This window comes from Mobula birostris, chromosome 7, assembly GCF_030028105.1.
Source record: "Mobula birostris isolate sMobBir1 chromosome 7, sMobBir1.hap1, whole genome shotgun sequence".
Lineage (NCBI taxonomy): Eukaryota > Metazoa > Chordata > Chondrichthyes > Myliobatiformes > Myliobatidae > Mobula > Mobula birostris.
In genome coordinates, this window is record NC_092376.1 from 53,720,790 (window position 1) to 53,733,477 (window position 12,688).

Consider the following 12,688-nt stretch of genomic DNA (forward strand, 5'->3'; position numbering starts at 1 on the left):
AAAAAAACTTATCAGTTTTCAGGCACCAGTAGTATCAGCATGAAATGTGAGCACTACTGTAGGATCCTCCAGAAACCTCTGCGAAGAAATGAATCCACCAGTTCTCAGACACCAAAGGAAATGAAAATCAATTCATAGAAAAGGTACTGGGCTGAGGTGCTTAATGACAACTGTTAGTTTTTCTATTTTACCCACTCTTTTGTGTTTGCTGAAGTTAATTTTCACTTCTAAGATACAAAACCAATTAGTCATAGTCATACTTTATTGATTCCAGGGGAAATTGGTTTTCGTTACAGTTGCACCATAAATAATAAATAGTAATAGAACCATCAGTAGTTAAATAGTAATATGTAAGTTATGCCAGGAAATTATGAAATAAGTCCAGGACCAGCCTATTGGCTCAGGGCGTCTGACCCTCCAAGGGAGGAGTTGTAAAGTTTGACGGCCAGAGGCAGGAATGACTTCCTATGACGCTCTGTGCTACATCTCGGTGGAATGAGTCTCTGGCTGAATGTACTCCTGTGCCCAACCAGTACATTATGTAGTGGATGGGAGACATTGACTAAGATGGCATGCAACTTAGACAGCATCCTCTTTTCAGGCACCACCATGAGAGAGTCCAGTTCCATCCCGACAACATCACTGGCCTTACGGATGAGTTTGTTGATTCTGTCTACCCACAGCCTGCTGCCCCAGCACACAACAGCAAACATGATAGCAATGGCCACCACAGACTCGTAGAACACCCTCAGCATCGTCCGGTAGATGTTAAAGGACCTCAGTCTCCTCAGGAAATAGAGATGGCTCTGACCCTTCTTGTAGACAGCCTCAGTGTTCTTTGACCAGTCCAGTTTATTGTCAATTCGTATCCCCAGGTATTTGTAATCCTCCACCACATCCACACTGACCCCCTGGATGGAAACAGGGGTCACCGGTACCTTAGCTCTCCTCAGGCCTACCACCAACTCCTTAGTCTTTTTCACATTAAGCTGCAGATAATTCTGCTCACACCATGTGACAAAGTTTCCTACCGTAGCCCTGTACTCAACCTCATCTGCCTTGCTGATGCATCCAACTATGGCAGAGTCATCCGAAAACTTCTGAAGATGACAAGACTCTGTGCAGTAGTTGAAGTCCGAGGTGTAAATGGTGAAGAGAAAGGGAGACAAGACAGTCCCCTGTGGAGCCCCAGTGCTACTGATCACTCTGTCGGACACACAGTGTTGCAAGCACACGTACTGTGGTCTGCCAGTCAGGTAATCAAGAATCCATGACACCAGGGAAGCATCCACCCGCATCATTGTCAGCTTCTCCCCCAGCAGAGCAGGGCGGATGGTGTTGAACGCACTGGAGAAGTCAAAAAACATGACCCTCACAGTGCTCGCTGGCTTGTCCAGGTGGGCGCAGACACAGTTCAGCAGGTAGACGATGGCATCCTCAACTCCTAGTCGGAGCTGGTAGGCGAACTGGAGGGGATCTAAGTGTTGCCTGACCATAGGCCAGAGCAGCTCCAGAACAAGTCTCTCCAGGGTCTTCATGATGTGGGAGGTCAATGCCACCGGTCTGTAGTCATTGAGGCCGCTGGGGCACGGCGTCTTCGGCACAGGGACGAGGCAGGACATCTTCCACAGTACAGGAACCCTCCGGAGCCTCAGGCTCAGGTCGAATACATGGCGAAGTACTCCACATAGCTGAGGGGCACAGGCTTTGAGCACCCTGGTACTGACACCATCCGGTCCTGCAGCCTTGCTTGGGTTGAGACGTTTCAGCTGTCTTCTCACCTGTTCAGCTGTGAAGCCCACCGTGGTGGTTTTGCGTGGGGAAAGGGTATAGTCATGAGAGCAGGGTGGGGGACTACAATTCCTCTTATAGTTGTTGAAAATGTTTTTGAACCTCTGAATTTTGTTGTAAAGGGTATTGAGTGATAACTGTGGTTTCTTTCTGCAGAAATTAAAATGATCTATAACATCATACTTGAACAGGGAAAATTCTTACAGGAGAAATTTTATCAAATTCTTATGGTATCATTAACACAAGCCAGCATCAATAAATAATCATCCTTTGTCACAGAATACTGTAGGTTTCTATTATTGTGAAAAAATGAGCCAGTCTATAGCTCTGTCCATTGTGAATGTTGCTTTTCATTTCAGATAATTAAACTTATCGTATTGACTTGTTCTGTTTAGCTTTTAGTTCATGATACATCCAAATTCATAATGCAGAAAATTGATCAAAGCATTTTGTCAGTAGTGAAACATACTCTTATCCCTTGAGTAAACAGGAATAAAAGCTTGGAATCTATTCCAAGAACAAGCATTGGAAATGTTCCATTTTCTTGTCAGATCTCTGACAACACCATGTTCTTATTCCAACAGGACACCAGCCAGATTGCACAAATTATGTAGATGAAGTCTTTGGTCTAGTTACTTTTTTGGATACATTTTTGCAATTACTACTGAGATCAATGTAATTTTCTACTGCTACATCATTCCTTTTGCACAAATCTCACGCGCTGATTACCTCATTCCTCTGGACTCTGGACTTTACATTCAATTGACAATGTCTTCGCTAGTTTGCTATTTGTATCTTGTACGTAGTTGAAAAGTAATGGCAACAGCTAAGTGGACTGCTTTCATAATCAAAGTTGACATAAGATAATCTGACTTTTGGACAGAAGATGCAATGTGCTAAGATTTTGTCTTTCTAATTATTTTGAACCAACTCACATGAAACTTCTCTCATCATAAATTGAAAAACGTTTCTTTACATTCACATGATGAGGGCATTGCTGGCAAGTCCAGCACTGACCGGCAGCAGAAGATCTGTACTAATGCACAGGGCTTCTGCCAGATGAAGGAGGGTAAATCCATATTAAATTGGGTAGGACCATGGCCATTGTTGTTTGGGGGGAGGGGAGGGGTAGTTAGTGGGAGCCCAAGTTAGCAAAAACACACCAACTAGCACTGAATAAATATAAGTGTACACCAGATAATGGGGTTCAAATTTAAAACATTACTTATTTATTTATCTAGCGATAGAGCATGGTAACAGGCCTCTCAGGCCCAATGAGCCTGCACCGCTCAGCAACCCCTGACAACCCCGATTTAACCCTAACCTAATCAGGGGGCAACTTACAATGACCAATTAACCTGCTGTACCAGGTATGTCTTTGGAAACTGCAGAAACCTCTCACATTCCATGGTGAGGATACTGAGAGACTCCTTACAGAGTACTGCTGGAACTAAGCATTGGACTCCAACGGCCTGAGCTGTAATAGCGTCACACTAACCGCTACGTTACCATGGCGCCCGAGGAAACTGGAGCACCCAGAGGATTGCAATGCAGTCATGGGGAGAAATTACAGACTCCTCATAGACAGCAGTGGGGTTGAACCCGAGTCACTCCTCTGTGATAGGACTACACCAACGTATCACTGATTCAGTTCCAGCCTTGATTGAAACTTCACTGTCATTTTAATCAGCGTGCAAAGGGGGAAGTTGTTTTCTGTTTACATAATGCAAGCCGGCAGAACATTTTTGTTTTATTACCAATGACTTTGCTTACAAAAGGTTTCACTGCCCCGTCACAATATGGAGCAGAAACACAACTCCTAACACCTGAAGACAGATTTGCCTTCAGATTCTCACAAGAGTGATGCAAGGTATTTTGTGAAGAAGAATTTTCAAACAAGGCAGAGTTTAAAGCGAGTGATGATCATGGGTAAAAAGTCATTATATAAATTACCGTACACTGTACCATAAAGAGAAAACAGGGGACTTAACGTGCCCTTTACATTTTCACTTTAACATTTTTACTTTCTTAAAGGCAACAAAAAAAAGTATATGTTTTTAAATTATGTGCCTACCTTTCACATGGAAGTGGCTTCAGCTCTGGACGGATTGCAACCATGGAGGAGCACAGCTGCCTTGTGGGTGGAGAAATGGAGAAGTTGGAATCCAGTGAGCCGGTTTTCCTGTGCAGTGGCTCCATTCCCATAGCCCCTTGCATTTCGCTTTCTAAAGGGCAAGATCCAGCCCTGCCATGGCTAGAGACTGAACTAACATCGGGGCCCATGGCTCCCTGCATGGTGTTCTCTGCTGCTGCTTGTGGGGGATCATGAGTTGGAGACATTGACGGAGGTGAGCGAGACTTCTTCTTTCCTGAGGCTCCTGACAGAAGCTTTAAGAGTCCACTTTTCTTCTCTTTCTAAAATGAACAGATCTTGTTTTTAGAAACAAACCAATAGAGAGTACAATACTTAAATTTTTCAGTCTCTATATTCTAGTTGATCACATGCTTTTGATTCTAGGCCATTTACAATCCCACAATAGCTTTTATATATCCAGTTCTTCTGTAACAGTGATCTTGCATCAAAGTGCAATTGAAGCAAATTATCCACTGGCTTAGTGGATTTATTCTCTTCTTTATCAAACCAGTTCAAACTTGTACATTACCAGCCCCGTCAGGAATATACAACTGGCCAGTTACACAGGAATCACTTCCTATGGTTGAACTGTAAAACTTGTATGAAGATATGACACAGCCTGGATTTTACATGATTAAATCTATAGCTATTGTTGAAACAGCTAGTCCTTATATCTGAAGTATAATGTACAGAATAGGTTAATGGTTAAAAAGACACAACACCATGTCCTGTGTTATAGTAACAAGTGTGAGGCCATTACCAAGAGATGTTCCTTAGATCTCTCATCAGGTGAAGCATAACTGCAGCAAAATATAATGACGCTTTCCTCAAATTCTATGCAATACAAAGTCCAACTAGGAACTTAAAAATTAAGCCTAAAATGTTTGCAGAGAGTTGAACTATAACTTATGCCATAAAAGGAACTGATTTGGCCCACTGAATTTACACTGTCTGACAAAGACCTGTCCTACATGGTACAAAGTAGTTTTGTACTTCATGGTACAAAGCTTCATAAATAAATGTGATCAAGGGCTTCTGCCCCAAGCAGCCAGTTCCAAACCTCATCACTCTGGGAGAAAAATAATTCACCTACACTCCCTTCTACGTATTGCTATGTAAATCTATTTCCCCTGGCTACTAATCTCTCTTGAGCCCTCATTGTTTACTGCTCTCTATTTTAATCTCTTTTCAATACATTCAATAAAAATGCACCTATTTTTCTTAATCATATTTGACTGGGACTCCTACACTGTGAAAGGGCTAGATCAGGGGTCCCCAAACTTTTTCGCACTGCGGACTGGTTTCATATTGACAATATTCTTACGGACCGGCTGACCCGGTGGGGGGGGGCGGGGGGGGTGGAGGGTTGCCAACGTACAAGAGTAGCGGTCAAATACGTTGGGTTTACAATGACCATGAAGCCTTGTGCAGCACCAGTGCGCATGCACGACTTGCGCACGTATGTACGTGCCGATCTTTTTCTACAAATCATTTTTGGCGATTCTGTTCGGGGGGGGGTGTTAATCACGACCGGAATATAGGTGATAAGTGACTAATACACTCAATTCTGTCTCTGAAAGGGTTTATCTAACGAATTTAATATTAAACACACAGCGCATATTTTCCTCGCATGAATATAGTGATAAGTCAATTATCGGGGAGGACATGGGAGCTTGAAGTCAGTGTTGAACGAGCTTTCAGTAGAAGTGGTAGAGGCAGGTTCAATATTATCTTTAAAGTAAAATTGGATAGGTATATGGACAGGAAAGGAATGGAGGGTTATGGGCTGAGTGCAGGTTGGTGGAACTAGGTGGGAGTAGCGTTCGGCACAGACTAGAAGGGCAGAGATCGCCTGTTTCCGTGCTGTAATTGTTATATGGTTATATAAGTCAATAGCATCATAACATTTTAAGTAACGTTTGGATATTAAACACACAGCACATATTTTCCTCGTATGAACATATAAAATCATTGCAACACACCAATATCGCTGAATCAATGGGAGCCCTGGGCTTGTTTTCCTGCAACAAGACGGTCCCATCGAGGGGTGATGGGAGACAGCGATAGTTGAACGGGGTTCCTTATGTCCAATCTATTCAGCAATTTAGTTTTCGTTGCGTTCATTGCAGAGATATGTTGGAAATGGAAGCAACGTTTTCAGTGTTTTCGTGGCTATCTCAGGATATTTAGCCTTGACTTTGATTCGGAATGCCGGCAGAGATGTTATGTCAAACATACTTTTCAGCCTGCCGTCATTTGCAAGCTCGAGGAGTTGATCTCCTTCCCGCGCTGACATGGATGACGCGTGGGTAGTGACCTCGCATGCGTAATGGCTCAACAGTGGGCGTGACAGGGAATAAGGAAAGGTGTAGGTGACTCATATCGCCAAATCATATTGTTTTCTCGCGGTCCGGTAGCAAATGTTTTGCGGCCCGGTAGTTGGAGACCGCTGGGCTAGATGGCTTGGAGTTTGTCAAATGTGTTCAGGGAAGTTTTCTAAATCAATATATAGAGGTACCTACGAGAGAAGATGTAATACTTGATCTCCTATTAGGGAACCATACAGGTCAGGTGACAGAAGTATGTGTAGGTGAACATTTTGGGTCCAGTGACGATGATGTCATTAGTTTCAAGTTAATTATGGATAAGGATAGGTCTGGTCCTTGAGTTGAGGTTCTAAATTGGAGAAGGACCAATTTTGTGGAAATGAGAAAGGATCTAGGAAGAATGGATTGGGATAAGTTGTTTTCAGTAAGTGGAAGGCCTTCAAAGGTGAAATTTTGAGAGTGCAGAGTTTGCTTGTTCCTGCCAGGATTAAAGGCAAAGTCAGCAGGCATAGGGAAACTTGGTTTTCAAGGGATATTGGGGATCTGGTTAAGAAAAAGAGAGAGGTGCATAGCAGGTATAGGCAACAAGGAATAAATGAGGTATTTGAAGAGTATAGAAAATGTAAGAAAATACTAACGAAGGAAATCAGGAAGGCGAAAAGGAGACATGAGGTCGCGTTGGCAGATAATGTGAAGGTAAACCCGAAGGGTTTCTACAAGTATATTAAGAGTAAAAGTATAGTAAGGGACAAAATTGGTCCCCTACAAAATCAGAGTGGTCGTCTATGTGTGGAGCTTCATGAGATGGAGTTCTTTTGCATCGGTATTTACTCAGGAAACTGGCATGGCGTATATGGAAGGAAGGGAAACAAGCAGTAGTGTCATGGAACATGTAGAGATTAAAGAGGAGGAGGTGCCTGCTGCCTCACAGCGAACAAAGATAGATGAATCCCCCAGGCCTAACATGATATTTCCTCGGACCTTGACAGAGACTAGTGTAGAAATTGCAGGGGCCCTGGCAGAAGTATTTAAAATGTCCTTAGCCACGGGTGCGGTGCTGGAGGATTGGAGGGTAGGTCATGTTCTTCTGTTGTTTAAAAAAGGCTCCAAAAGTAAACGAGGTAATTACAGGCCGGTGAGCCTGACGTCAGTAGTAGGTAAATTATTGGAAGGTGTTCTGAGAGATTGGATATACAAGTATTTGGACAGCCAAGGGCTGATTAGGGATAGTCAGCATGGCTTTGTGTGTGGTAGATCGTGTTTAACGAATCTTGTAGAGTTTTTTGAGGAGGTTATCAAGAAAGTAAATGAAGGAAAGGCTGTGGATGTTGTCTACATGGACTTTTGTAAGGCCTTTGACAAGGTCCCACATGGGAGGTTAGTTCAGAACGTTCAGACGCTAGGTATCCATAGAGAGGTTGTAAACTGGATTTGAAATTGGCTGTGTGGGAGAAGACAAAGAGTGGTAGTGGATGATTGCTTCTCAGACTGGAGGCCTGTGACTAGTGGTGTGTCTCAGGGATCTGTGCTGGGACCATTGATGTTTGTTGTCCATATCGATGATCTAGATGATAATGTGGTAAATTGGATCACCAAGTTTGCTGATGACACTAAGATTGGAGGCGTTGTGGACAACGAGGAAGGCTTTCAAAGCTTGCAGAGGGATGTGGACCAACTGGAAAAATGGGCCAGAAAATGGCAGATGGAATTTAATGCAGACAAGTGTGAGATGTTGCATTTTGGAAGGGCAAATCAAGGTAGGACATATACAGTATATGGTAGGGCACTGAGGAGTGTGGAAGAACAAAGGGATCTGGGAGTTCAGATACATAATTCCCTGAAAGTGGTGTCACAGGTAGACAGGGTTATAAAGAAGGCTTTTGGCATCCTGGCATCCATAAATCAAAGTATTGAGTACAGGAGTTGGGATGTTATGGTGAGGTTGTATAAGACATTGGTGAGGTCAAATTTGGAATATTGTGTGCAGTTCTGGTCACCTAACCATAGGAAGGATATCAGTAAGACTGAAAGCGTGCAGAGAAGATTTACTAGGATGTTGTCGGGTCTTCAGGAGTTGAGTTACAGGGATAGATTGAACAGGTTAGGACTTTATTCCTTGGAGCGTAGAAGAATGAGGGGAGATTTGATAGAGGTTTACAAAATTATGAGGGGTATAGACAGAGTAAATACGAGTCGGCACTTTCCACTTAGATTAGGAGAGATAAATATGAGGGGACATGGCTTTAGGGTGAAAGGGGAAAGGTTTAGGGGGAACATTAGGGGGACCTTCTTCACTCAGAGAGTGGTGTGAGTGTGGAATGAGCTGCCATCTGACATGGTAAATGCGGGCTCACTCTTTAAGTTTTAAGAATAAATTGGATAGATACATGGATGGGAGAGGTCTGGAGGGTTATGGACTGGGTGCAGGTCAATGGGACTAGCGGAATAAAGTTTCGGCCCAGATTAGAAGGGCCAAATGGCTTGTTTTCAGTGTTGTGTTCTAAGGTTCTAATGCTCTTCTGTACTACCAAAGTCCTCATCAATTTCCTCTGCATTCTGTCCAGTGATATTGCATTCTTTGTTATGAGGTGTATTGTAGCTGTGATGTAACTAGTGTCCCAATTTCCACAAATCCCTCAGTGGCATTATACACACTACCTTATATGATATGCTCCAAAACTAGTGTAAGGGGTTTCTTCTTTTATGTTACTGCTAAGGCTGATAAAAATGGCTTCCTTGTTATGTTAACTGCTGAAAAAGTGCTTCTCTCTCTCGCAGCTTGTTTGGGTTATATTATTGATGAGAGAGAGAACGAACCAATTGGGATAGATGTTATTCTTTCTTGTGTATCTGTAAGCTATTGTTTTTCCTGGGCTTTGGGGCAGAAGGTGCGATGGGGACAGGGAGAGGAGACGTGATGCTGTAAGTTGGGCGGTGGAACAGACCCCCAGCAGGAGTACGAGGCCCAGGGTCTTTGGTGAGGAGAGGAGACGAAGACAGACTCATGTGGAGCGTCTGGTCGACTACCGTGGTTGGTCCCAGGCGGTGGGTCGAGGAGGTCGGAGGGGATTGAATGGTGGAAAGAAGACTCTGTTAATTGAGCTCCAACCGTGTGGCGAAGCGGTTGAACTTTGATAAGTTTGGCACCTTTTACTTTCCTTTTATATTTTATCTCTATTAATTACATATTTCCAGTAATATCTATAAAGTGTAATCATTTAATCGCATGTGGTGTATTGTCTGTTATTTGGCGGGGTGGGTACATCACACAGCATCCACACAAACTTGATTACCCAGTTTGGCAGGGCCGAAGGCTGCTCCCCCTAGATGGAAGTGAGCTGAGTGAGCCTGAGGCTTACCAGGGGGCTACACTAGATACTCTTAAGTAGATGATTTTAGTGTCAATTTTATAGTTATTCCCATGCTCTTCATGTTCTTTTATTTAGAAAATTTGGAAAGTAAATTTCCTGAACGTTACACACTTACAAACACAAAATGCAGGAGGAACTCAGCAGCTCAGGTAGCATCTTCAATTTTTTTCCTTTTTTTCTTCCTATTTTTCTCTCTCTCTTTCTCACCCTCACTCACACATCTGCTTTCTACCAAGCTAGTTTAAAACCTTCTCAACTGTATCAGCAAAAGTCTTCCCATAGCTATATTGGACCTGGCTCTGTTAAGAAGTAAACCACCTAACCTGTGCAGATCTCAGCCACTCCAGAATCAGTTCTGACATTCGGGAATTTACATTATCTGCTACTATTATAACGACAGTGCAAAAAAACAGAGCTCAAACTGCGTAGCACTTTTTTGATCATATAGTCCTTTAAAAAGGGGCAACAGGGTAGCGTAGTGGTTAGCACAACGTTTTACAGTAGCAGCGATCTGGGTTCAATTCCCGTTGCTGCCTGTAAGGAGTTTATACATTCTCACCGTGACCACACAGGTTTACTCCGGGTGTTCCTGTTTAATCCCACAGTCCAAAGTCATACCATCTGGTAGGAGAACTAGCCATTGTAAAATGTCCCATGATTAGGCTAGGATTAAACTGGGGGATTACTGGGTGGCATGGCTTGAAGGGCTGGAAGGGCCTACTCTGTGTTGTATGTCAATAAGAAAACAAACAAACAAATAAATCAATAGATAAATAAATAAACATTCTTCAGTGGATCTTGTAAGCTGGGTAAAACAGAGGTGATTGTAAAATTGGATCAGTGATTTTGAATCATGACCCACATTAGCACATTTGACCTTCTCCTGACATTAAGTGTGTACCTAACGATGAGTGATGCCAAAGACTTTTCCTCCTATTCAGAAGTAGACTGAAGCACAAAGCGTCCCATGATTATCACAGAACGGTCTCAGTATAACTGCATGGACAGGGACTCCCTGTTGGGGATATATCCCTGGAGGTGGAATCTGTGTGTATGTTAACAAAGGTTGGGGCACAAATTCATCATCTGCAGTTAGCAGTCACTATATTGTGTAAATTGAACATCTTACAGGTAAACACCAGTCACATGACCTGTTTAAGGAGTTTACTGTTGGGTTCATCACCTCTGTCTACTCCTCCCCGAATGCGAACACCAAGGGTGCACTGGGAGAGCTTTACAGTCTCATCATCTCTCGACCAACAAGCATCCTGTTAACCTGCAGGATAGTTTACCCTAATTCCACCAACACACTGCCGTGACCACAAGGGTAACAGACTGAACCACGTTTACACAAACAGACACGGTACTTCCAAAGTCATCCCATGCCCTCATCTTGACCCCTCTGACCACATCTCCATGATGATAATCCCAGCGTACCGACCACTACTGAAAATGGAGAAACCAGTCAAGAAGCCATCACTGTATGGCCTAATGAGGTAACCTCTATGCTTCAGTACTGCTCTGAACAGACCAACGGGCAGATGTTCAAGAAGGCCGCCACATGAGAGAAGACACAGACCTTCAAACGTTTCAAAGGTACATTTAATGTCAGAGAAATGTATACAATATACATCCTGAAATGCTTTTTCTTCACAATATGCCTCGTCTGTCACCAATTACATCAGTAAGTATGTTGACGTTAGTAGCTGAAGAGTGGTCATTTCATGGTCAAAGCGGAAGCCCTGTCTGATTAAAAACACCAGGATGTTGTCTTCAAGTCTGGAGACAGAAAAGCAGCCAGGAGCAACCTCATCTTATGCAACACGAGGGCAGAGACCATCTACGCACAAAAAAATTCAGGAACACCTATCTGATAACAATCCCTGGCGAATGTGGCTAGGCATCAAGGGCATTATCGACATTGTTGACTGTACCAGCGATGCCTCCCTCCCCAACGCTCGAAACAACCTTTATGCATGTTTTGAGGTGCGCGACACAGTACCAGCTACAAAAGCTATTACCCTCCTTCCAGGTAAGCAGCCACTGTCTGTAAGAGTAGCAGATGTGAGAAGGACTCTGCAGAGAGTCAACCCCCATAAAGCTGCCGGACCAGACAACATCCAGGCCGAGCACTCAGGAAGTATGTACACCAGCTCACCAACGTCTTCACGGACGTTTTCAACATTTTACACATCCAGGTTCCCACATGCTGCAATCATCCACTGTCATCCGCGTACCGGAGAGCTCTACACCTCCAGAAGTAAACAACTACTGCCAGTGGTACTGATGCCAATCATCATGAAGTGCTTTGAATAACTGATAATGTCACATAACAAAAGTTCCATTGGACATTCATCAATTTGCTTACTGAGAGAACTACTCTACGACAGATGTCATAGCATCTGTCTTGCACCTAGCTCTAGAAAACAAGCACACCTATATCAGATTACTGTTTCTGGATTTCAATTCCACATTCAACACTATTGTCCCACAGACCTTAGTGAACCAACTCTTAACTCCTTGATCTAAACACACCACTGTACAACTGGAGGGGAGGAGAAGATGGCGGCACGACATAGCGCACACGGCCGCTCCGAAATGATATTGTATTTGTAAGTAGGAAGCTGTGCACAATCCTGATTTGATGGAGACAGACGTGAGAAGCACGCAGGAACATCTGGAGAAACTTCTGAAATGCCCGCTTCACTGCCGCTGCTACTGTGCGATCGAGAACCTCCAGAGGGGAAGGCCCCAAATCCTCGGCTTTGCCTACTGCCTGTTGTCAGGGCCGGGGTCGAAGCCCTTGGCAGGGATGGTGCTCGGTGCTCAGTGCTCAGTTTCGGAGGGCTGGTCGGAGGCTCGAAGTTTTCGGACAGACTCAAGAGTCGGCTGTGGTCGGGTGCTTCCAGGGTGCTGCATCGGCAAGTTTGCGGCGCTGGAGGCTCATGGCAGGGAGAGTTTTTCTTCCTTCTACCATCTGCGCGAGATGATGGGACTTTTGAGAGACTTTGAGATTTTTTTTTACCGTGCCCATGGTCTGTTCTTCATCAAATTACGGTATTGCT

The 12,688-nt window shown here is 43.8% G+C and overlaps 1 protein-coding gene and 1 long non-coding RNA gene across 4 annotated transcripts in view; one reads left to right on the forward strand and one right to left on the reverse strand.

Moving 5' to 3' along the window:
* LOC140200206 (uncharacterized) overlaps positions 1–12,688 on the forward strand; it is a 30,038-nt gene that overhangs the window by 6,359 nt on the left and 10,991 nt on the right. The window lies entirely within an intron of this gene.
* The window catches only part of LOC140200205 (E3 ubiquitin-protein ligase SH3RF3-like), a 348,769-nt gene that overhangs the window by 5,579 nt on the left and 330,502 nt on the right, over positions 1–12,688 (reverse strand). For all 3 annotated transcript variants that reach the window (XM_072263173.1, XM_072263172.1, XM_072263171.1), the window contains one exon: positions 3,866–4,206. In XM_072263173.1, coding sequence (XP_072119274.1) covers positions 3,866–4,206 — 341 coding nt within the window. The remainder of the gene's footprint in view (positions 1–3,865; positions 4,207–12,688) is intronic.